The 21,690-nt window shown below is 42.9% G+C and overlaps 3 protein-coding genes across 6 annotated transcripts in view; 2 read left to right on the top strand and 1 right to left on the bottom strand.

The window, feature by feature from the left end:
* The window catches only part of si:dkey-16j16.4 (uncharacterized), a 31,645-nt gene extending 25,716 nt beyond the window's left edge, over positions 1 to 5,929 (top strand). Inside the window, exon 5 of the mRNA XM_004559257.3 lies at positions 4,775 to 5,929. Coding sequence (XP_004559314.2) covers positions 4,775 to 4,900 — 126 coding nt within the window. The 3' untranslated portion in view covers positions 4,901 to 5,929. The remainder of the gene's footprint in view (positions 1 to 4,774) is intronic.
* A 2,008-nt stretch (positions 5,930 to 7,937) lies between these two features.
* Positions 7,938 to 16,791, bottom strand: slc4a1ap (solute carrier family 4 member 1 adaptor protein). Of its 2 annotated transcripts, none has more exons than XM_012921339.5 (14): positions 16,004 to 16,791; positions 14,055 to 14,253; positions 13,796 to 13,924; positions 13,373 to 13,433; positions 13,128 to 13,267; positions 12,886 to 13,046; positions 12,435 to 12,504; positions 12,172 to 12,361; positions 11,992 to 12,082; positions 10,602 to 10,857; positions 10,166 to 10,264; positions 9,624 to 9,703; positions 9,461 to 9,530; positions 7,938 to 8,937 (listed from the first exon to the last, which is right to left on the bottom strand). In XM_012921339.5, exons 1-14 carry the CDS (start codon positions 16,754 to 16,756, stop codon positions 8,888 to 8,890), a joined length of 2,349 nt encoding a protein of 782 aa, XP_012776793.3. In that variant the 5' UTR covers positions 16,757 to 16,791; the 3' UTR covers positions 7,938 to 8,887. The 2 variants fall into 2 exon arrangements, with proteins under 2 accessions (XP_012776793.3, XP_012776794.3); XM_012921340.5 differs by having other exon boundaries at positions 11,992 to 12,079.
* Positions 16,114 to 20,980, top strand: supt7l (SPT7 like, STAGA complex subunit gamma). 3 transcript variants are annotated; one of them, XM_004559259.3, is made up of 5 exons: positions 16,114 to 16,248; positions 18,331 to 18,801; positions 19,032 to 19,356; positions 19,573 to 19,810; positions 20,500 to 20,980. In XM_004559259.3, exons 2-5 carry the CDS (start codon positions 18,365 to 18,367, stop codon positions 20,796 to 20,798), a joined length of 1,299 nt encoding a protein of 432 aa, XP_004559316.3. In that variant the 5' UTR covers positions 16,114 to 16,248; positions 18,331 to 18,364; the 3' UTR covers positions 20,799 to 20,980. The 3 variants fall into 3 exon arrangements, with proteins under 3 accessions (XP_004559316.3, XP_004559315.3, XP_076733417.1); XM_004559258.5 differs by lacking the exon at positions 16,114 to 16,248 and adding an exon at positions 16,900 to 17,057; XM_076877302.1 differs by lacking the exon at positions 16,114 to 16,248 and adding an exon at positions 17,761 to 17,885.
* Positions 20,981 to 21,690: the final 710 nt, after the last annotated feature.

Genomic DNA, 21,690 nt, shown 5'->3' with positions numbered 1-21,690 from the left:
AGAATGAAAAAATGCCCTCCTTTTCACGTTTGTTTGATCTCTTGATTTCACTCAACAGCCTTTAATAGCTGTGCTTTCCGCTTGTCCCATTAGTGCACATTTACCAGCCTGAATACTTCTGTAAATACAACAGGAATTTCCCAAAGAAGTCCAAACGCAACGGCCAACAATTAATCATCAGCGATGCGACTGTGTACATGGTGATTTTTGCTTAGAAGGACGGAGAGCTGGAGGCTGGAACAAGCTTTGTCGTCTTGGCACGGAGGAGGGCGCTCCAGAAGGAGGCACAGTGTGGTGAGAAAAGTGACGTTATTATCACGTCGTGTGGGATAGTGTCAGTGGAACCTTATCACACACTTGTTTATGAGCGCACACATGTGCGTGCACACGTACACACAGCGACTGTAACAGCATCGAGTATACCTCAGTCCTGCATGATGATGAGTGAAAATGTAAAAAACCGAGGTGGCGATGAGAGATGGAGCTGAGGAGGAGGAGGTAGAGTGTGTGCCGTTCCCTTGTGGTGTATTTCCAGGGATGGAGTCATTTTCCATTTATAGCCTGGCCGGCTGCTATCTGTTTAGTTCCACTGATACGTGGAGATATTGCTCATTATCCCGTGTTCTCACTGGTGAAGCTGGTAGTGTTGCTGATGTCCCCGTCAGTGACGTCTGTGGGCACTGTGTTTGTTCCAGTTCAGAGATTTTTGTCTCAAAGTGAGTGCACAGTGGATTGATGAGCCATTTGGAAGCTTGTGTCCACTCTTTGTGCACTTTTTCCCCCTTCCATCTCCTTCTGTCGACCCACGGTTTCCTGGCCAAGATCCAGCACCAAGGCACTGGATCTCGCTGGGTGGGTGCAGGAGGGGGTTGAAACTGGACTCAATTTTTCAAGCATGGGAGTTGTTACAGGGGTTGAGGAGGTTGATGGTGGTGGCGGTGGGGGTTTTGTGTAAGCAGAATGAAAACACAGCTTTGGACCCTGTAGCTGCTGCTGAGGCCTCCCCCTCAGGGCCTGGAGGTGAATAGGAGAGTTTATTGATGAGAGCTTCCCCGGCTGTAGCAGGCAAGAGTGATGGCGTCTGGTTTCAGCCACTGTAAAGAATGGAGGAGGGAAAAAATTGATTGAGCTGAGGGAAGTGGTGCAGATATAGGCAGAATTGAGGGAGCTAAATGTAAGGAAAAAGTGGTGCATGACCCTTTGGTTTCTGGTTGAGGTAAATCCGACTTTTGTATTACAGCAAGACTGAAATGGACTCGAGGTGAGGGCTCAGTGAAGAGCTACAATCCATGCTCACAGCTTTGAGCCATCGACCAGCACCAGTTATGCTCTTGTCCTGATAACATCTCCCCCTGGCATTGCAAATAAATTAACACTCTGAGAAGCTATCACATTCCGCTAGGCGCGATTGTGTTAAATAGGGCGCAGTTGCTTACTGCAGACCTCAGTATCGTTTGTATCATTTATTTAAATATAGCAAATGTTGCAACTCTGAAAGAGAGACTCCTAAAATAAATATGCAACAAACTTTTTCCGTGCTTTGAAGTCACATGATTGGCACAGTAAGCTCTTAAGTAAATCCCGTCAGTGGCTTTTCGATGCCAATAGCGGCTGTTAAATCTTTAGAGTTTAAGATTCTTTTAGATGTTTAACTCAGCGGTCCCCAACCTTTTTTGCGCCATGGACCGGTTTATGCCCGACAATATTTTCACGGACCGGCCTTTAAGGTGTCGCGGAAAAATACAACAAAATAAAACTAGTACCGGCACCGAAAAAAGAAGATTTATTCATAAAGCACGTGAAAAGACCCAGGAAAACAGAGTTAACGATAAAAACGATAACAAAATAACGCTGAAAACTGATAAAAACCCTGAAAACCATACATTTCACACCTGAGCCTCAACTCTTGCGGCCCGGTACCAAACGACTCACGTACCGGTCCGAGGCCCGGGGGTTGGGGACCGCTGGTTTAACTGATCTTTCATGCCATCGTTCCTACTGCAGAGATCTGTACTCGGTCTGACCCTGAATGCCGCAGATGTAAACTCTGTGAGGAGGATTGTTAATGTGGACAGGGAGTTGTCCTGATGTATGACTTTTCTCTGCTGTTGGAGTAGCTCACAGCTACCATATGGAGAACATCTCAGCAGAGTTCACATCCATCAAGTTTACTGTGGCTCAGTCTCAGAGTGAGATTTTCCATGTCTCTCTCTCTCTTTTTTTTCGGCTCTTTATTCAAACATGAGTACACAGAGCGGCTCTAAGTGGTGATGGGAATTGTTGCTGAGTTACTGTTGTAGAGCTGAACCCCTGAAGATGTCGGTTGAAGTCATAGCAACACCTGTAGCTTCACATGCACTGATGTTATTGGGTGATTTTTCTAGCAGCGGCGGGTGCTCTCCCTGCATCTCAGGGGATCCACTTAGTTACTCTAATGCATCGGTCTCCCAATTTACAGCTCTCTGTATAAGCACACGCTCCAGTCTTTCCATGGTATCAGCTCGCTGCAACAAGTCTGTCTCTGAAGAAATGTGCTCCCTCCTTGGATTTGGCTCTGAGGGAGAAAGTGCCGCCTCACTGCCAAATCCAACAAAGTCATTTCCTGTTGTTTCCTGTAGGGAGGAGAATGACGAGGGCTAAATTTAGACGGAGGCCTTCTAGAGCCATGAGAAGCTCAGAGAGGGGTCTCTGCAAGTGGAAAATCATTTATGTCACTGAACCTGCAGTGTGCATAAATAAATAAATAAATAATTAGCGTGAAAATGTTCTAATTAGGTGCAGTAACTTTCCAACAGTGCCAGTTGAGTTTTCACTTTGCTCTGATGTGTCCTGAGGATCCAGCATTTCCACACTTCTCCACAGACTGTCAATTTAACTTGATGTGTGCTGCACTCTGTCGCACGTATCGAGCGCCCAGGTATCAAGTCGTCAAGACTACTTTATGCAAACCAGAAACATCCAGCCTCTAAACCAGGGCTGTCAAACATAAAGCTTGGGGTCCAGAATCAGCCCAGCCCAAGACTCCAATCTGGCCCACAAGATGGCACAGATACAGACTTCCCCCATGACCAGTCATACTACACCAAAGTAAATAAGTAATAGATTACAATACATAACTGCTTACAATTGAAGCCTCGGGCCCACTATGGTCAGTGATTTTTGTCATCAAACAGGGAGAGTGATGAGTGATGAGAGTGTGGATGTCTTTGTGCCTGCCAGTTTTTTGTGAGTCCGTGTAGTCATTATAAGGGGACCAGTGTGCACTGAATTCAAAGAGCTGTTTTGTGTGAAGACATTTTTCACTACCCACATCTTTGCAATTCTTCATTAAAACAACACAAGAGACACAGCAGCTCCTCTTCTTCCTTGTTGTCATTTTGAGTAGGTTTGTAGCGCCTGTGCTTTTTATAATGCTAGTGACTGCACATGTGAAAACAAATCCTTTGTGCAGAATTTACATGGACTTGTAATGACTATAATAGGATCACCCGATGTCTCTCTGAGTGACCTCATCTGCAACTACGTATATACTACTACTAATTTACACTACATAACTGTTGAGCTGTCAGGCTGAATCATTCTTTGTATTTGAACTACTGGTAGAGTCACCCTTTTCTCCTCCATCATTCTAGAAAAGGGAATTCAACCTTCAAGGGAGGGTTATGTTGTGCTTTTTTGCACTTGGGCAACACAAAATGCATCACTGAGGGTGGAAAGCATTACCTCAGTGCCTTAACTCAGTCCAGATAGGATTGGGTTATGGATTATTGTTTGGGTTATTGTTTGAAATCTAGGAGCAGACACAAGAAGTTCATTGCTCGCTGAAAGTGAGGAGATGCATTGTGACCGTTGCCAAAAAGGCCACTGTTGACACTCAAGTCGTGTGATTAACTGATGCAAGTCCTAGTTTTGCTCACAGATTTTGTTTTCAACAAACATGAAATCAAGAAAATTCTGATTTTTATTTATTATTTGAATTTGTTTGTGTTGTGAACTTCTCATTATCTCATCCCATTGTGATACATCCATAATTCACAGGGATCACTACTCCTCCTTCAGCATTGGTCAGTGAGTTTTTGGTGCTTTTTTGCCCTTGCCAGATAGTACAGTGAAGATGAAAAGAGAAGATGCACAGTGGGGGGCCTTGGGTCAAAATCAAACTCGGGTCACTGCGGCGTGTGGTCGCCTCCTAAACCCATGAGCTAAACTAGCAACCTATTGTGTCTTCACCCAAACTGTGCTCAACCTCAGCATCACATTTGTCATTTTATGTGCAATGACCTGTGATGGATCGTGAGCCACTGGTGCATTTGCTCTTTAGTTAATCTCAAACCAATATGACTCTAAGAGGGCTTAAAGCCAACAAGATTAAAAGTAGTGAAATGTTTCTGTAGGTGAACCTGTGTAAGGTTCACTAACGGTTGCCTTTGTCTACGGATCAACAAGGGTCTCTTACCCAACCTCCTTTTGCGTAACATGAGAATGACTGCTGTCTTGAGGTATTCACATCCCCTGCTGCTTGGGCCTCTTCTTGCTTGTATTTGGAACAACACATACCCCACAGTGGAGGCAGTGAAGTGGCAGGGGCTGGCGTTTGCCCTTGGATGGCTTTTTTGGTCAGAAACACCAGCTCAGTTTGGGTCTAACTCTATCTGATGGCCTTGTATATTTAAAGTTTAACAAAACTACATGTTAAAAATTCTTAAGGTCAGCAGGTAATCGTTACCAAAGGCTGCAGTCACCCAAACACATGCTCTCTCTATCTGTCTTTCAGAATCTGACGGGCAGTCGTCCCCCGCCCAGGTACACCTACGACCCCTCCATCTTCGCCTTCCGCTCCCTGAGCACAGTCCCCCCCTGCAGCCCTCTGAGTCCGTCCGAGGATCCTCCCTGCTCATAAGGAAACATCCTCACACCAGATAATCCTCCCCACTCCTCTCTTCATTCCCAGACGGCTGCTTTTTTTTGTGGTGTCTGCCCTTCTTAGACCAACGAGCAGCTGGTATGAAAGCGTTTGTTTGAAGGTCGAATTCTTGCACACTCAGGTAATCCCACCCTGTCACTTTGAGCGTCGCTCTCTGCCTGAAATCAACAGCGGGCCCAGCACAACCCATCTGAGGATGCTTCAGGTTTTAGAAATCCTGTGATTGGAGGAAGAACGCTCCGGAAACGGACACGGCCCACCTGAACTTAAGTTTTCAGCACAATATTCAAGGGAAATAATGCATGTAAGACAATCAAATGCTTCCAGGGTTTCTTCCTTTGATGTGATAGCTTCATAAAAACAGCGAGGTGAGTCCTCTGACATCAGTGGTCACATTTGTCTGTTTGAAATTAAGTTAATAAAAAAAAGCTTCTCTGGATGTATTATTGAATATGCAGGTCATGTAAGGCTGAGCTATAACAAACATGTATGGCTGTAGTTGAACATAGTCGACCTTTGACCTTTTGATGATGTACATTTCTTAATGAATTTGTCACTTGTAGTCCAGGTCAAAGTTCAGTACTTGTATCCTCTTTCCTTGCATGAATTTCACTGCTTTGCAGAAAGAGGTATGTGGATGAGAATAGTTTGCTGCACATTCGGCAAGTGTACACGGTGCTGTGTTCTGCATAGCCTACTTGTAGTGTGCCATTTCTTTTCTCCAATATTGTACCTCATTACTGTCTAGGTAGAAGAGGACCACTGGTGTAATTAAGATGTCCCAGTGTTTCTGCAGATCTCTTAATGCCTTGAAATGACATTCCTGTTGTGTTGAATGAAACTTGGGGTCCATCTCGGCCCCGAGAACTGAGCTGATGAACTTATTAAATGCGAAATGTCACCACTGTAACTAGGATTTTGCTGAAGTGAATGTAACATTGTGACATGTTTTCGTCCCTTGTTGCACAAAAATTAGTCAATAAATGCCCTGTGGCCTCTTGTTTAGGAGGTGATTTTTTTTTATGTGATATTATGAGTATTTAAGGTTGGATCAAAAATTCAAGCTCACCTTCATGGGATTCTCTGGACTGTTTATCCTTGTGTGAAGGATCCTTGCTGGTGATGAGGTCTGGGTCTCTGGCAGCTACAGGGCACTTTTCATTTGAAGGTCCACTGTCTCCATGCCTGAAGTCAGCACATCAGGTGAGAAGTATGACCAGGAGCGTGCTCAGTTAATACTCTGAAGCAGCAGCCCCCTTCATAGTTTAACAATGTCATGTTATCATTTGTATTTGGGGACCATCGAGAGAGTTTATGGTGTCGTAAATCCTTAAGTGGACAACTGATGCTGATTGTGGTGCTTTATAGCCTAAAATTTGTGTTTTATATATTGAGATTAAATTTTAGATTCAAAATGGCCTTGGTTTATGACTAAAATATCTTGTTTTCTTTATTTCCCTTAAAGTCATTTTCTGCAATAATTGATTATGAAACTTTTTGTAACCAATAGCTTCTTTTGGCTGTTTCCTTGTTCCAGAGGCACTGCCACAGCAGATGGATCTGGATTTCTGATTTGTGACGCAAAGTTTTAGCCCCCAAAAAAGAAAAATCCCTGCAGCACTCTGCAAAGGTAGATCTGTAGAGAGTGGCGGCGACTCCCATTAATCACGTTGTACAGAAATTGGCTGCAGTTTAGCCTGAGGCACAACAGGGGGCGCTTGCAAAGCAGTTTTTTTTTTTTAATGGATAGGCATGCACACAGCTATAAACGGCTTAAAGAAATATTTACATTTACGTCAATTTAACTAAACCCACATACAGCCTTTAATTTTTCTTACAGTGAAGCCAATAAACAATTAGTTAGCTAATGTTGATGCCATTTGTCAGCTGTAGTTTAACAAAACAAAGCCTTCCTTTAGTGGTAGTAAATTCAAACACCACAGCAGCTGCTTCTTATACACAAACGGAAGTTTGTTTTGAAGGTCATCACTACAAGGCTGCTGCTACAATTTCTCAGCTGCTCCAGGTCAAATGCATGAAATTAAAATGTGCCTAATACTTAAATGAAGCCAACAGGCGGACACTCACTGCTCACTGGCTACACTTTCTAGTTCTGTCAATAAAAAGTTCTAAATGGAACCTATGACAAAACAACAAAGCTCACAAGTGAATTGCATACCAGCTCTCCTCTGTGCAACACCTGGAAAATGGGAGGGAAAAAACCCCAGTAAAATATTTTCTGCTGATGGAAGACTCTTGGTTTAGGTGAAATGTAAAGAGGTAGAGACAAATCCCCACCTTACCTAAAATTACACCCAGGACAAATTGCTCAGCCACATTATTATTATTATTATTATAATTTTTTTCAGTTTGATTTCTGCAAAAGTTAAAAATTTATTTAAATATTTATCTTCTACCACTTTATGTTCACTGCCTCCTGGCCAGCTGTCAACCCCAAACTTCAGTTTACCTCTAAGGAAGGAAGTGCCAACTGGTTCTGAAGGCTGATCTGACAGGTGCTCTCTGGCAGCAAAAACAAAATCCAGGAAGTTGTTGCTTATATAAAACCACCACCGAACAAAACATAAGGCACTGTATTCAGCAGAAATCCTTGTTGATGATTCTAGGGCTTTTCTCAAATGATGGTTTTAGATTGCTAGAATTTGACAGGACAAAAGAAAATCCAAAAATTTATTAATCTGCTACTTTTTCCTGTTCTTTTGCCTGTGTTCAAGCTTATGTTTCATCATGCTGTCTGTGCCTGAGAAGGGTCTCCCTGTGTTTCAGGAATCCATCGGCTGATTAGTAGGTCACTGCAAAGACCTACAGCCAAGACCAGAAGCCTCTTTGTACTCAATCGCAGCCAGAGAAACGCTCTTTGTGTGTGTGAGAGGGAGCTTGAAAGGGAGAAAAAGAAAGTCTGACGTCAAAACCGGCTTCGGTGAGAAGTGGAGCCCCAGAGAGGGAAAGTTTCAGATAATCCTAAAGCAATAAACAAACAGTAGCTCTGAGGTTATGTACAGACAATTTTATTATACATTTATGTAACAAAATACAGTTTATTAACTTGTGTTTGGAGCAAAGACAACAGGAAAGAGGGTGGAAAGTCTGGCAGGAAACCAAGAGAACAGCAATGAGTGGGATTTTGCAAAGCGAGGAATCCTGCTCCGGGCAAACACACACCAACCGCTAACTCGCTCATAAAGGCAATCTTGTTTAAAAAAAAAAAAAGAACTTTGAGAAGGTTGGGCTCTGTGTGTGTGTCTGAATGGATACAGACACACACACACACTCCACTTAGCTTGAGTCATTATCAGCTTGCGTTTCATCCAGTAAGCCATCCAAGTGTCCAGATGGTCAGAAAAGCTGCTCCAATGCTCTCCCTCTTTCTCCCTCCCTGCTACACACACTCCTTTGGAGGAGGAAAAAAAAGGTTATGCCAGCAAGCGACTGAAGCCAAACAGGGGAGGGATACAGATTGGATGTCAGGTGGATTTAACTGCAAGAGGAGCAGCCAAAGACTAGAAAGCTGAATTTGGATCAGTTGCTGCTCTTGCTCTGTCTCCTCATATTTTCTGCTCAGATGTTATAGAATTCAATTGAAATTTCCCACCTTTCCTTTTAATTTTTTTTCTTTAAAAAGTAAAAAATTCAAGTGCTACCCAACTCTATTATTATGAGTGGGGAAGAGTGCCAGCACACTGGCTGCCCAGTGTGCTGGCACTCTGCTTGTTTAATGTGAACCCAAATGGTGTGCTGTTTCGAATAATCTCCTAGAGAGAGAAGTAAAAACGTGCAGCATTACTGTCTCAGCCCGTCCTGCTCTGTTACAGGCTTCTGTGTTGTTAAACAGTGGTTGGGCTGGGCTGGAGGGGGTTAATGGTCATGGCTAAGGAGACTGGAGGCTTTGTACTGCAGGTATTATCTCGCGTAGAAACAGAAGAGCTCTGTTACGTTTCCCCCTCAGTAGCCATACTTGTCATTTAGGTGTGTGCGTCCATCTCCAGTCTGACCTACAAGTGAAGAAAAGACACGAGTAAACACAAAAGGTGCATCCTCCTCCTCACGCATAGAAACTAAAAAGCAAATTCTTGTCAAACTGGGCAACAGGAGTATCACATGCGTTTGCATACCTCATCATTAACCTAATCGGAGCAGTGCAGTTAAATCTGACCTAAAATAAAAGCTCAATCTGGAAGTTTATGCAATTCAAGCTTATCTTATCCCTTAATTGTGACTTTGATCTGCATTCCTCAGCAAACAATGAAAATGTTGCAGCTATTTCAGCTGTGCAAATGTACCATGAAAGCCTGTTTGATTCCTTTGGTCAGGAAAATATTTGGGCCTTTCTTCATTCAAGCAGAGGAAATATGCAACCCCGCCGGTGTCAGCGAGTCAAAAGAACTGCTGTAATTCTATCTCTTAAAACAACAGCAGGGTTAACCTAACCGCTACTGTTCCTGCTGCTTAACAAGATTGAGTGTGATGCAGGGAAGTGATCAGCTGATCGTCAGTCACACAGCTCGGGAGGTTTACCTGCAGGAGGCACCCACACAGAATAATCGGGGTCGTCTTGTGGATACTGTGCTGACAGCTGCACAGGAGGCTGTGGAGACACATGACGAGGAAATTCGCTTTATGCATTCATGTGGCAATAAACTGTACAGGTATACATTTACTGCTGTGAGTATGGGCCTACCCTGCCGGGGCCCATCACTCTCTTTTTCTTCTTGGGGCTGGGGTCTGTCGCTGGCTCGCCGGCACCTTTGGATTTGGACTCTGGGGATATGCAGGTAATGTAAATTAGTGGTGGAGCACCAAGTACTTGATGCATGCTCATCATCCAGGTAAGTAAATCCCAAAAGGTTGATTCTGTTCATCTGGACGTAGCGTTCTCAGTTGGAGAATCGTTTCGTCACTCATCCAAGTGACTTCTTCAGTCTCAGCTGACTGCAGGTTTCCCCAATCTTATAAACAGTACATTAGATCAATGACTGAAAGTGGGCTAGTTTCAGTCATTCTGCAAATGTACTGTTCACTGCATTCCTCCACCTCGACTCTTGCAAAGGTCACTCAAAGTCTTAGCAATAAAGTTCAAATTCAGAAAAAGGACATTTATGTGTTATAAAGGTTGTGGTAATCTTTTTTTGTTTTTTACTGAATGCCAGTGGGGAAAGAAGATTTAACACTACATCTAAGAGAGAGTACAGAGAAATATTTTACAGCAATAAAACACGACACCTGGACTCAAAAGGGCCACCGGCTTGTTGCTGCTATGCTCGGGAACCTGCTCCGCTGCTTCAGACTCCCCGCTCCTCCTCTGCTGTTTGTGGCTTTGATCTGACGTGAAGGCATGAAAACAGAAATAAAGTGTGTAATAATGAGGACACGCACGATTCAGCACATCCTGTTAAGACTTTAAATATGAGCCACAGGCACAGATATTACTTGACTTTGTACCTAAAGTGCAAAAAATAGAACATGAAAGAAGGAGATCTAAGCATTTCACTGCGACATATTTAATCTGTTTATATGTACGAGGAGGCGTTACAGTACGACAGCAGCATGCATTGCAGATTTACTGCCATCCAGTGGCTTAAAGAAAAATTTAAATTAAATGCATGAACATAATAAAAAAAAAAAAAAAAAGGCATTCTGCATGTTTTTGTGCTTTTACCTTTCAGGTGTTCTGAGACTTTGAGTTGATCTCTTTTATTCTCAGAGGGAGATGATTCTTTAGACGTCGATACGCCGGACTCAGCAATACGTTTACCAGGTAGTTCATCATTATCCTCACTTTTGTCTGCCACTGCCTCCCCTTCTTCTTGTGCTTTTTCTTCTTCTTCTTCCTCCTCCTCTTCTTCCCCATCAGGTGGAAGTTCTTTCATGTTGAAGAGCTCAGCAGGCAGGTTAGGCCGCTTAGGAGGCAACTTCTGCAAGAGAAAAGACAATGCAGTTAGTGCTGGGTGCTATGACCTAAAATTAGCGTCACAGTATTTTATTAAGTACAAAAAATTTAAATAAAACAAACCACACAAACAAACAACTGAGCTCTGTTAGTAGGAAGATAAAGGCCACAACTTAAGGGAGGGTGACATACAATACAAGGAAAAGCAATTATCATAATAAAGCAGGAAATGGAAACAAGGAAAGCAGGCAGAGGTGCCGCCTCCTCTCCTTCATCCTCCATCCTACTGCCTGTGGCCTGGATGTCGCTCTCACATTGCCATGCTGAAGGATGTATCAGTTCCTAATGATGCACTAAAGTTTGTCATTTTCAATTTTGTAACAGTGTTTTTATCTTCAGATATAAAAGAGGTGTAACTAACAGCTGTACTGTAAAAGCCAAGGTGAGAGGAGGACTCTTAAAGCCACTGGTCCTTTTTATTCATGTTGTATCAGTTATTTAAGATAGTAAAGGACAAAGTCTGACAGTCTCTTCCTCACCACCTGTGCTTGGCTCTCATTTTCGTGGGGAGAATGTACAATTTGGGAAATAAGGAGAAGGGCAGTGACCAAAAAAAAAAAACAATAACAAGAACCAAATAAGTGAAATCCCTTACAAGAACCCTGCACCATTGCAGTTACCTTTGCCTCCCATGGTTTGCTGTTGCTGCATGGGCAGAGTAACGCGAGCCTGGCCCACAGTAAAAGCCCAGTACAGGCACAACAATGAGCTCCTTGCTTAGTGCTCTCTTTTCTTTATCCTTCATTTATTTTTACTACAGCGCAAGGCCTTTCCCAAGTCTGCTACGCCATCTGGCTAGCTATCAAGCTTTTTAGTAATTGTGCAGTTATTATGTTAGACATTTTTATTAACCCAGACTTCATATGTAGTCACCCTAAAAGGCTCAATTTATGCAGGAAACCCTTGACTTATATTAACTTATTTCTATCTGATCAGAACCTTGAGTACGAAGGATGCACAGTTAATGCAGGTCTTACATATAATACATTTAAAAGTCACAGTTGGTAGGGGAGTATTTGAAGAAATCATATCATGCATAAAGTTACAACTTAAAAGCACCAACTTCAGTGGAAATGCAAGCATGTCAAAAAGCACATACCCCAATAGTACCAGTTTTCAGTTTGAATTTGCTCCCTCCCTTCATGGCTCCAAACATCGGCAGGGTCTTTTTCGACTTCTGCTCTGAGCTGCTATCAAATCAAGACAGATCAAAATATCAACTTCAATCTGACACATTCATAGGATAACTTTTAGGTTAAAAACTGCTGCTTTGTCTGACCCGGGCAGCAAGGAGGGCATCTGCGCCGGCCTCGTGAGTTCAACCAGTTTGCGGAGCCTCTGAGCATCTTTCCGCAAGTCGGCCATGTGCACGTGAAGCTTCCTGCGCTCCACCGCGTCCATCGCTACCTCGCTTTTCACTGCGGTCATGAAGGCCTCCAGCGAGTCCTCAGTCGATGACGTCAAAGACTCTGATAGGAGTGAAAAGTTACAGACTGGACCTTTTAAAGTCTGTAGAAGTGTGAACAGGTGATCACAGCTCACCTCCTTTTCCAGCACTGAGCTTTTTCTGAGTCTCTGCCAACTCCTTCTCCACCTCTTCCAGTTTGGCCACCTACAGAAAAATAATCAACAGTTATGGACACGTGCAGAAAATCGCTTCTTTCTTTAGATGCGTTTTAATGGCTGATGATGCTTTAAATGCTCTTGATTTGTCTGTCAGGTATAAAATCTCCTTCTCAGTTTGCAGACAGACAAGTCCTGGACATACTACATGAGTAAACTTCTTTGAAGTTAGACAGGATGAACTGAGGGGCGGCACCATGGCCCAGCATATAAATATGGAGCTGGAAATTTACAGAATAGGTCCCCTTACAGACAGTGGAGCCCTTAAAACTTTCAGAAAACAGCCTGAAAGACAGTACCCAGTTGATGCTCTCCCTGTTGTCTGTTGTTTTTACGCTCCTGTCATTTATAAAACTATGCAGATGTTTACCAGTGAGTCATAGGTCTCGGGCCGCTCCTCGAGCTTTCCCGCTTTCTTCATTCGTTCCTGCCTTTTCCTCTCCACTGTGCCGGTTCTATCCAGGAAGGTGTCATCATCGCTGTCATAGTAGTCATCGTCTTCCCAGTTCTTCTTCTTGCGCTTACGGGACACTGAAAATCAGATGCAGAAACTCTTAATGAATTTTCCAACACAACTTCCAGTCCTCTCAACACGGGACTGAGCACACAAACCTGCTTCCTGGCGCAGCAGCCCTCTGGCTTCCAGCATGCGACACGCCTCAAGACAGCACTGGATAGCAGCTTCTTTCTTCTTTCCTGTGTGGGTCACCTCTGCAACCAGCTGACGACCCATAGCGTCGTCCACCGGCAGCCTGTTTTTAAAAAAAAAAAAAAAAAAATTAACAGTCAGCACATACAGCTCAATAAACACTTCACAGCCTGCCTGGAAAAAAAACAAAAGAATTTATTCCCCTTACTTTATTCTACAAAGCCAGGTGCCGTGGTTCTTGTCCTCATACTCAAACTCCAGCTCCTCCCCTACAGAAGACAAGCAAAGAAGTTCAGTAAAAAAAAAAAAAAAAAGCAGAATCTGCTGTCTGTGAGTTCTAGTTAACTGCTAGTTAGTATATTCTTTAACCTCTACAACTGAGAGTATTTAACCATTCTTTAATCTCATGAGACAGTAAAGTTTCTTTTGGATTTTCAGCTGTTGGTCATAAAAAACAAAGAATTTGGACCCTTCATTTTGATGTATGGTTTTTAACTATCTTAGGCCAACTTGCCCAAAATAACCCTCGACCTTTTGGAGTAACTGATTTTTTTTCCAGCAAATACGTACAGACCTTAATTTCCTTGATTTTAATTTCAGTCTTTTAATGCCCTGCAATACTTCTTCTCACCTTCTCTGTCATAAAAGCCCTGCAAAGCCTTCTTGGGGTCCTTCAGGTAGGCTGCTTCCTGGTCTTCGTGGAATTCTGTTGAAAAGGGGTTTTCCTCGTTCTCGTCTTCCTCTGGAGCTGCTTCTTCGACTGCAGGGAGGATTTGTGCAGAGGTAATGTGAAAGGTAAGAGAAAGACCCAAAACACTGAAATCATGTATCAAACCAAATGACACGTAACACACTCCAGCTTCATCCAGCAACAGCAGTGACACACTCACCCATTCCCCACGAACAGCCAGAGTCTTCATTTGACACTCTGCCATCGTCCCTGTTTTCATCCTCCTCCTTTTCTTCTTTTTCCTCATCAGAACCATCTCCCATCATCCTCCTCTCCAGCTCTTCCTTCTGTTTGCGAGCTTTTTCCCTCAACTCTGTCACTGTCAGTTCAGACTCGTCTTCCTCATCAAACTCTGGACCCTGCAAAAAGAAAATGAAGCTCAACACTCAAATGTTACTCTTTTTAAAATATATCCCTTCACACCTGAAAATCTTACATGCATAAAACATTTTTCTGGTACATGAAGAAGAAATCAGTTACAGTACTGAATGTTTGTAATTTTGATTGATGGATGATTCTTTTTCTTTGCATAACACACAAGCTTCTCTCTCCCAGCTCTTCTAGAAACACAGCATGGCATTTCAAGCCAGTTAAAAGAAATGTTCTCTCTAGTCTGTCCTGAATCGCCTCCCAAATGGACATGCCCAGAAACACCTCAGCAAGCACACATACAGGAGCAGCTTTACACGTCTTTTGGCTCTTTTTGATGTTGAGCAGCACCAGTCTATTCTCTCATCCCATCTCTTGCCAGTGTAGAAAGACCCCAAGATAACTGAACTTATCATACCCAGCACAATCTGGATTTCACTGCTCGGTAAAGCCAGCAGACATCATTCACAAAAGGAAAGTTGTGATTCTAAGGCCACCAGCCACCCTCCACCTTCTGGCTGTATTTAAAAATTAAGTCCATAAGAGTTATGGAAAGAATCATTGATAAAGTGCAGCCCTGGGACTCTCATGAGTCTAACTTAGTGCAGTCAATGCTAACCAGGTGTACATGCAGTAGTACAGGGACTGAATAACTCATAATAAAGGGTCATGCTCCGAAAACATTGACCAAAGGACTGCCCTGAGGTATGAAGTTGAATGCCTTTTCCAAATTTATGCACCCAAAACATCCCTGATGTAAAAGGCTGGCTAAAAACTGCACTCACAATCTGGGAGTGCTTTATATGATGGATAATATATTTTTAATGATTAATTGGTTAACAGCTTAATATCTTTCTTGTATCATGTCAGATACACGCTGATGTAACCTTCTAAAAGTAACCTTCTAAAAGTAAAGAATGATGCGGTAAAAGATGCTTGCGGTAACTGATGTGTGTGGTACCTGTAGAGTAACATATGGTGGTATGACAAGTAGTGTTTTCACACCACTTACTAAGTATTATTATATATTGTGGCAAATAGCAGCCACGTTATTCTGCCTTTTTTAAAGTAACTATCATACTGCTGGTACATATGAAGAATATTGCCTCTATATTAAAGTAGACCTCTTGTCTTTTTTGTATTTTCCGTCATATATATCCTGTTTCAGTTGTGGCTTATCATGTTAAATGTGGCCAAAGACTGAAATGCTAGTGTGTAGATAATTTGTGTAAGCAGAAAGCTCTAAACATGGCATTTCTTACAGTTTTCCCCAACACTTTAATCTGTATGATGCCATAGTTATACTTAGGCACACAGAAGCCGCACCCATCTGCTGCTCAAATGTTCTGCTTAAATGCCATAGCCAATCACAATACAATTTCCTTAATGAGTGAGAAGCTAAAACTGCATACTGCAAACAGAGGATGAACCAGGGAGCAGCACAAAGGCCCAGTATGGGAAAAATTTGGATTATTTTGAAGTGTGAACCACGCAAAGTTACACTAGAAGAGTCCAAGAGTAAAGCATAAAAAGTATCATTCAAAGCTGTTTAATAATGCACAGGCATGATTAACTGAATTCGTGTTTATTCTACAGAGAAACATTTTTGTGTAGCTGCAAGGAATCCATAAGAGAACTTGATCAGCCCAACCAGGCAAGATTAGCACTGTGTCAAACAGCTAAAATCAAGACCTTTTAGAGACCCTCCCTGTCATCGTTTATCACCACAACAGACATTACCTGCAGGATAAAAAGCCTCGTGCTTCCTCCAAACTTCAACACGTGCCCCACGCGGACTCTGATGTAAGTTTTCGGTGGGATCTTGTTCTTGTTCACCACAGTGCCGTGCGTGCTGCTCAAGTCGTAGATGTAGAAGCCCTTCTCTTCTCCCATGCAGCCCGCGTCCTCCCCGGCCTCTCCACGGTATTGAATCACTGCGTGGTACCTGGAGATCGAGGGGTGCTCCAGGGAGAGATCGCACACAGGTAAACGTCCAACCACAAAGTAGCTCTTGTCCACTAATGGCACCTGATCCACTATGGTGCCATTTTTTAGGATTTCAAGAGCGTACGGGGTATCCGAAGCAGTGCCACCCCAGGGAGGCTCTGTGTAAGGGAGAGGGGGTAATTTGCCAACTTGGGGGGCTTTAGTAGTGAGCGCTCGAGGTTTAGCTTCTGGTTTGGTTTTGTCCTTTTCGGACTTTTTGTCCTTTTCTTGGCCTTTTTCAGAGGTTTTGCTTTCGCCATCAGCTTTATTTTCTGTGATGGGTTTGGACGGAGCAGTGACGTTGGTGCGTTTTGCGGTGAAGCTAGGCGCCGCAAAAAGAGCCGGTTTCTTGAAAGGCTCCTCCGCTTCTGGTTGTTTAGTTTTACCCGAGTCTTTCTCTCCGGCTTCCTCTCCATTTTCTGGTGCCAAACGCTCATTAGAGTCCATTACAGAGTTCATTTCGTCGCCTGTGTCCATCACGTCTGCTGCTAGCGGGGAGGCAGCCATGTTTATTTGGTGCAGCTCTCAAACTTGGCCGGGTACTTTAACCTTTAAAAATTTACAACTACATCTGATAAATTATGTAAATCGAAGGAAAGCCGTCGGATATTATAAATTCTTAAACAGTCCCACATTACATGAATATATTTTTTAATTTGTACAATTCAAAACGAACTTTTTGTTGTGGAACTAAACATTCAACATAGCTATTTACCCGAGTTCTTTTCCTCCAAGGACGAAAACCCTTAGTTTCCCGTTAAGCTTTCTTCAACATTCAATCAACAGCAGACGTTTCCTCCATCCCAGGGTAACAGCAATGTGTTTTTTTTTAAAACCTCATTTACATTAATAAACATGCCCGTGATGCATTAAAATATGTAGCTCGGCGTTGAGTTAAAATAAACGAGTGCATCAGTAACTCAAACCGCAAAGGTCCTGGAACCCAGCTTTATACTCCAGCCAGACAACAGACATTTTGCGTTTTTCTGTCATTCGAAAAACATCAGGTTTTGCTAATCATAGACTTCAGACTTTAAAGGAACCAATGCAGTTTGATCTTCTTTTCGGGATATAAAAGCATAGCGAATAGACATGTATCCTGCCGCTCTTTCATCAGTTATTAAGTTTGGAGAGGCTGCTAGCCACGCTGTCTTGGTTTATCATAAATGTTGCCCTTAAAGTATGTCAAATGTACGAAAAGTGATCATGAGATAACAATGTAGTTGTAACAGATCTTTTAAATGTTGTGTTAGCGTTTTCAGCTTTTCACAAAACCAGTATTTCACAACTTGTTCGCCTGTGATCAACATTTGGCGTAATTTGCTCTAAAATTAACCGGAGTCGTATACATTTAACGACTCGGTTTTATTTAGAGACCTTTTTGTCAAGAGGCATTTAAGTACAACCCGAAAGCTGGACATTATTGAGGGTGATTGGCCTCGCAGAATATTTAAATTAATTGCAATACTGGTGGTGCAGAGTGGATCAGGATAACGTAAATTGAATTGTTCAAGTGGTTTTCTTGTAAATAACTAACTTTATTTTTATTTATTTACATTTTACAGTGGGGTTTAAATTACACATATGCTTGTAACATTGCAAGAAATAGCAGGAAGCTTCACAGACTTCTGTTAGGGTGAGAAATAAAACAGTTTTGGTCCCTCTCTAAAGAGGCTTTGAAGTCCCAGCAAACTAAATCACAAGAGTTTTAACAGAAAAAGATGACAATCATTTGTTTTGTACAGTAGGTTTTAATTTATGCGAGCCTAAAATACTTATAGGTTTACTGTTAATTATGTTAAGAGAGGCTCATTGCCTTAACTAAATACCTGACAAAAGGGTAGCTTTGATTCAGCAAAGCTCTGTGTGTTCCTTTGGCAGCTGCACACTTTGTTCAGTGAAATAATCACATTTTAATGCATGGTTTAAAGCCAAACCAGACAGTAATGCAGGAAAACAAAGAATAAAATTGCTTGAATTTAAAACAAAATCAGTTTCATACTGAACAAATTAATATGAACAATAGTTGCCTTGATGTTTTCAAAACTTATTCACATTTTCTATACCCCTTTCTGTTTTAGTCTCAACTGCAGTCTATATTCTCCTTGTGTGGTCATGATGCGTTACTGGGGTGAGATCCCGGGGCCTGCGGGGGCTCCTCCCAGTCGCAGTTCCTTTGACTTGCTCCAGCGTGAGTTTCGATCCGTGGAGATGCAGGACCCTCCCTTGCACCAGCCCTCTGCACAGCGGCCACGGCCCACCACAATGCTTGATATCCCCTCTGAGCCGTGCAGCCTCACCATCCACACAGTGCAGCTGTGCCAGCACGTTCGCCGTCTCCGAGGTCTTCTGGCAGCAGCCCAAGCCCAATCTCAGGGTCAGAGCTCAACATCCTCCGAGGGTGGCAGCAAGCTGGACGAGGCTGATACCAACCTGCCGTTATGCCCTCCCACCCCACCTGTTATGCCAGATGACCTGCTACCTGTGGATAGCAAAGCCCCCCGACAGCCCTTTCAGCTCCGCCACAGCGACCCTGAAAGTGACTTTTACAAGTAAGTTTCAGATTGCAGTCCTCTTTTCTAAATCAGTACCTCTATATCTATAAAAATTTATTTCATGGGAAATCAATGACCACCTCCCATCATGATCAGCTGATGGGAGAAGGAAGTAATAGATTTAGACACTGAAGGACTCTAAATCCCAAATTTCTGTGTATTCCACATTTCTCATATAAATCTTAGTCAACAATGATTCTTTATCTCCTTCCTTCTTCTGTTTTTAGAGGTAAAGGCGAACAGGTCACAGAACTGAGTTGGCCCTCCTGTAGGCAGCTACTGTATCAGTCTGTAGCGACTGTCCTGGCCCATGCTGGCTTCGAATCTGCTCAGGAAAGCGTCCTGGAGACGCTCACGGATCTGGTCCACGAGCATTACCTGCGTCTAACCCGCCTGCTGCGGGTGGCAGTGGACAGGGAGGCTCGACTTGGAGCCAGTCCCTTCCCAGATGTGGTGGAGCAGGTGTTCCATGAGGTGGGAATTGGCAGCGTCCTGACCTTGCAGCGATTCTGGCAAGTGAGGATCAAGGACTATCACAGCTACATGCTGCAGGTAAGGCTGGAAAGAAAATAGAAATTAAAAATAAATACATGAGACAACATCAATTTGTCATCCTCCAAAGTCTTATACTAATCTGTTTCATATCTCTGGCTGTTTAACTGTATGTTTTTTCTACATTGAATTAGAGCTGAATGACTTCATAGAAAACCCTTAACAGTTACATCATCCAGACTCCTACTTTACCACAGAAATATCTTATTCCTACAGCTCAGTAAGGATCTATCAGAGGAATACGAGCGACTGGTAAATCCAGAGAAAGCTCTTGAGGACTCAAAGTCCCCGAAGATCAAGGTGGAGGCCATGAATGACATTCCCTTCCCTGTTAGTGAGGAGCCTGAGGCTGACTTGGCCTCCGGGGACCAGGCTTTGCCAATGGGGGTCCTTGGTGCCAATGCTGAGAGGCTGGCTTCAGGGCTGGATGGAGATCATTCTCCTCATACCTCAGGTAAGATCATCCTAATCAAATGTTTTCTACCACTCGGACTGATTAGTAGTTATTTCCAAGTTCAGTAGTTTAGTGTTTGAAATGCTTTGTGTCCACAACAGGTCATTACTGATCCCAGTGGTTGCATTACCCTCTTTCAATTACAACTGCAGTGTTGTCTGTAAGCTTTAACTCAGTTCTAAGATTTGACAATATTTGAGGGAGAACCCTAATGAGTCCCTATAAGAAGCACTCTGAGATAGTGGGGAGGAAGAACTCCCTTTTAACATTAGCAACTTTATAGTAGTTTGTAGCAATGTTATTTGTTTGGTAATGGGAATTCTTAAATTAATCTTAATTAATGGGGATTCTTAATTAATCTTAATTGTCACTTCAAGCACAAAGAGAAGTTAATATATATTATAGAACTGCGACAGCATGGAATTAACCACATTCATATACTTTAACGAATGATTGTTGTGTTTAGTCGTAATTTTCATTTACTAAGGTTTTCAAAGCATCGACTGTAATTTTAAAAGTTATACATAACTGGTTTCTCTCATGCTTCTTCAGCTTTCTCTTGAAGACAAGGTTTCTCGCTACAGCAGGTTTATTTAAATAAATGTGACTAAATCCATTTTCCCATTTAGTGGTTAAAAAAAAAATTCCAATTCGCTCCTTAATTCGTCTTTGTTTCATGCATTTCCAAGGTGGAGGTGTGGCAAACAACTCCCCTCTGTGGCCTCAGGTAAAAGTGGAGCCACAGGACGGCGAGGAAGGCCAAGCTTCGGCTCACCATCATCATCATCACCACCACCACCACGGGGTCCTGGGCGGAGATGTGTTTGAGGACGGTGGGCCCATGTCCACCATGAGTGAGTCAGGAGGAGTAATGGGGCCCTCACCCGGAGGGGTGGGATCTGATGGAAGCTATGCTTCCCATTCGCCCGACTCCATGATGGTTGACGATTTTGACCAGAGACCCAAGAAACGGACAAAGAAGATGTGAGGCTGTTTTGGCAGAGAAATTGACTCTGAGCCAAAGTGCTGAAACACACCAGTGTTAATCTGACAAGAGCGCTGAACTCATGGTGGAAGGCGGGGCTTTTGTAGTTCTTTGTTTTTACTAAATATATTAATGGAGTTAATCACCAAAAGAATAAACATCTTCTGGGGAACCAGCTGCACTAATTCTGGTCATGGAGTGTTTTTCATAAACAAATCTATGAGGAGTTAGTCAACAGTTAGCTTAATGAACAGAGGAAAAGGAAAAACTATGAAGCTCTAATACAAATTGTTTAGTTGAACAACTAAATAATTCAGCTGCAGGGTTTGTTTTCCCGAGCCATTAAGACTCTTGCTCCCTACACACCAATTGTTACCATTTAAAATTCATTATCATTAAAAGATGCTCTAAAAAGAGAAAATCCTTGTTCTCGTGAGCATGTCTCTGCATGCGATTATGATGTGTTCTCAACTTTGCCTGCTTCGGTTCACTTTACGCCTGGCCCGACAGAGTGGAACGATCTGCACACACCTCACACACCTGTCAACCTGAAGCCGCTCCGCAGAATTAGCATCTGTTTCGGTAATGAGGCCAACCTGTGAATGCAACACCAGAGGCAATTATGGGTTGGTTGTGTGCATCGCGAAGGGCGACATCAATCCAGTCTTAATGGCAAATTAATTAGGCCAGGCATAATTTTGCATGTTCAATGAGCAGGCCTGTTTGAATACATGTGCTTTGCTTTTGTGTGGTCCTCTTTGGTTTTTACAATTAGCCAGGTAATTGTCTGTGCCTCAGGTAGGTCCTGATGGGGGTCATAACTATTGATATTCAATTAGCTGCATCTATTGATTGATGATTGATTTGTTTTCTGCAGTTGAATGTGTCTGACTGC

Source organism: Maylandia zebra, linkage group LG19 (genome assembly GCF_041146795.1).
Source record: "Maylandia zebra isolate NMK-2024a linkage group LG19, Mzebra_GT3a, whole genome shotgun sequence".
Lineage (NCBI taxonomy): Eukaryota > Metazoa > Chordata > Actinopteri > Cichliformes > Cichlidae > Maylandia > Maylandia zebra.
Note: the sequence above shows the minus strand (reverse complement) of the source record. Positions and strands in the feature narration are given on the sequence as shown.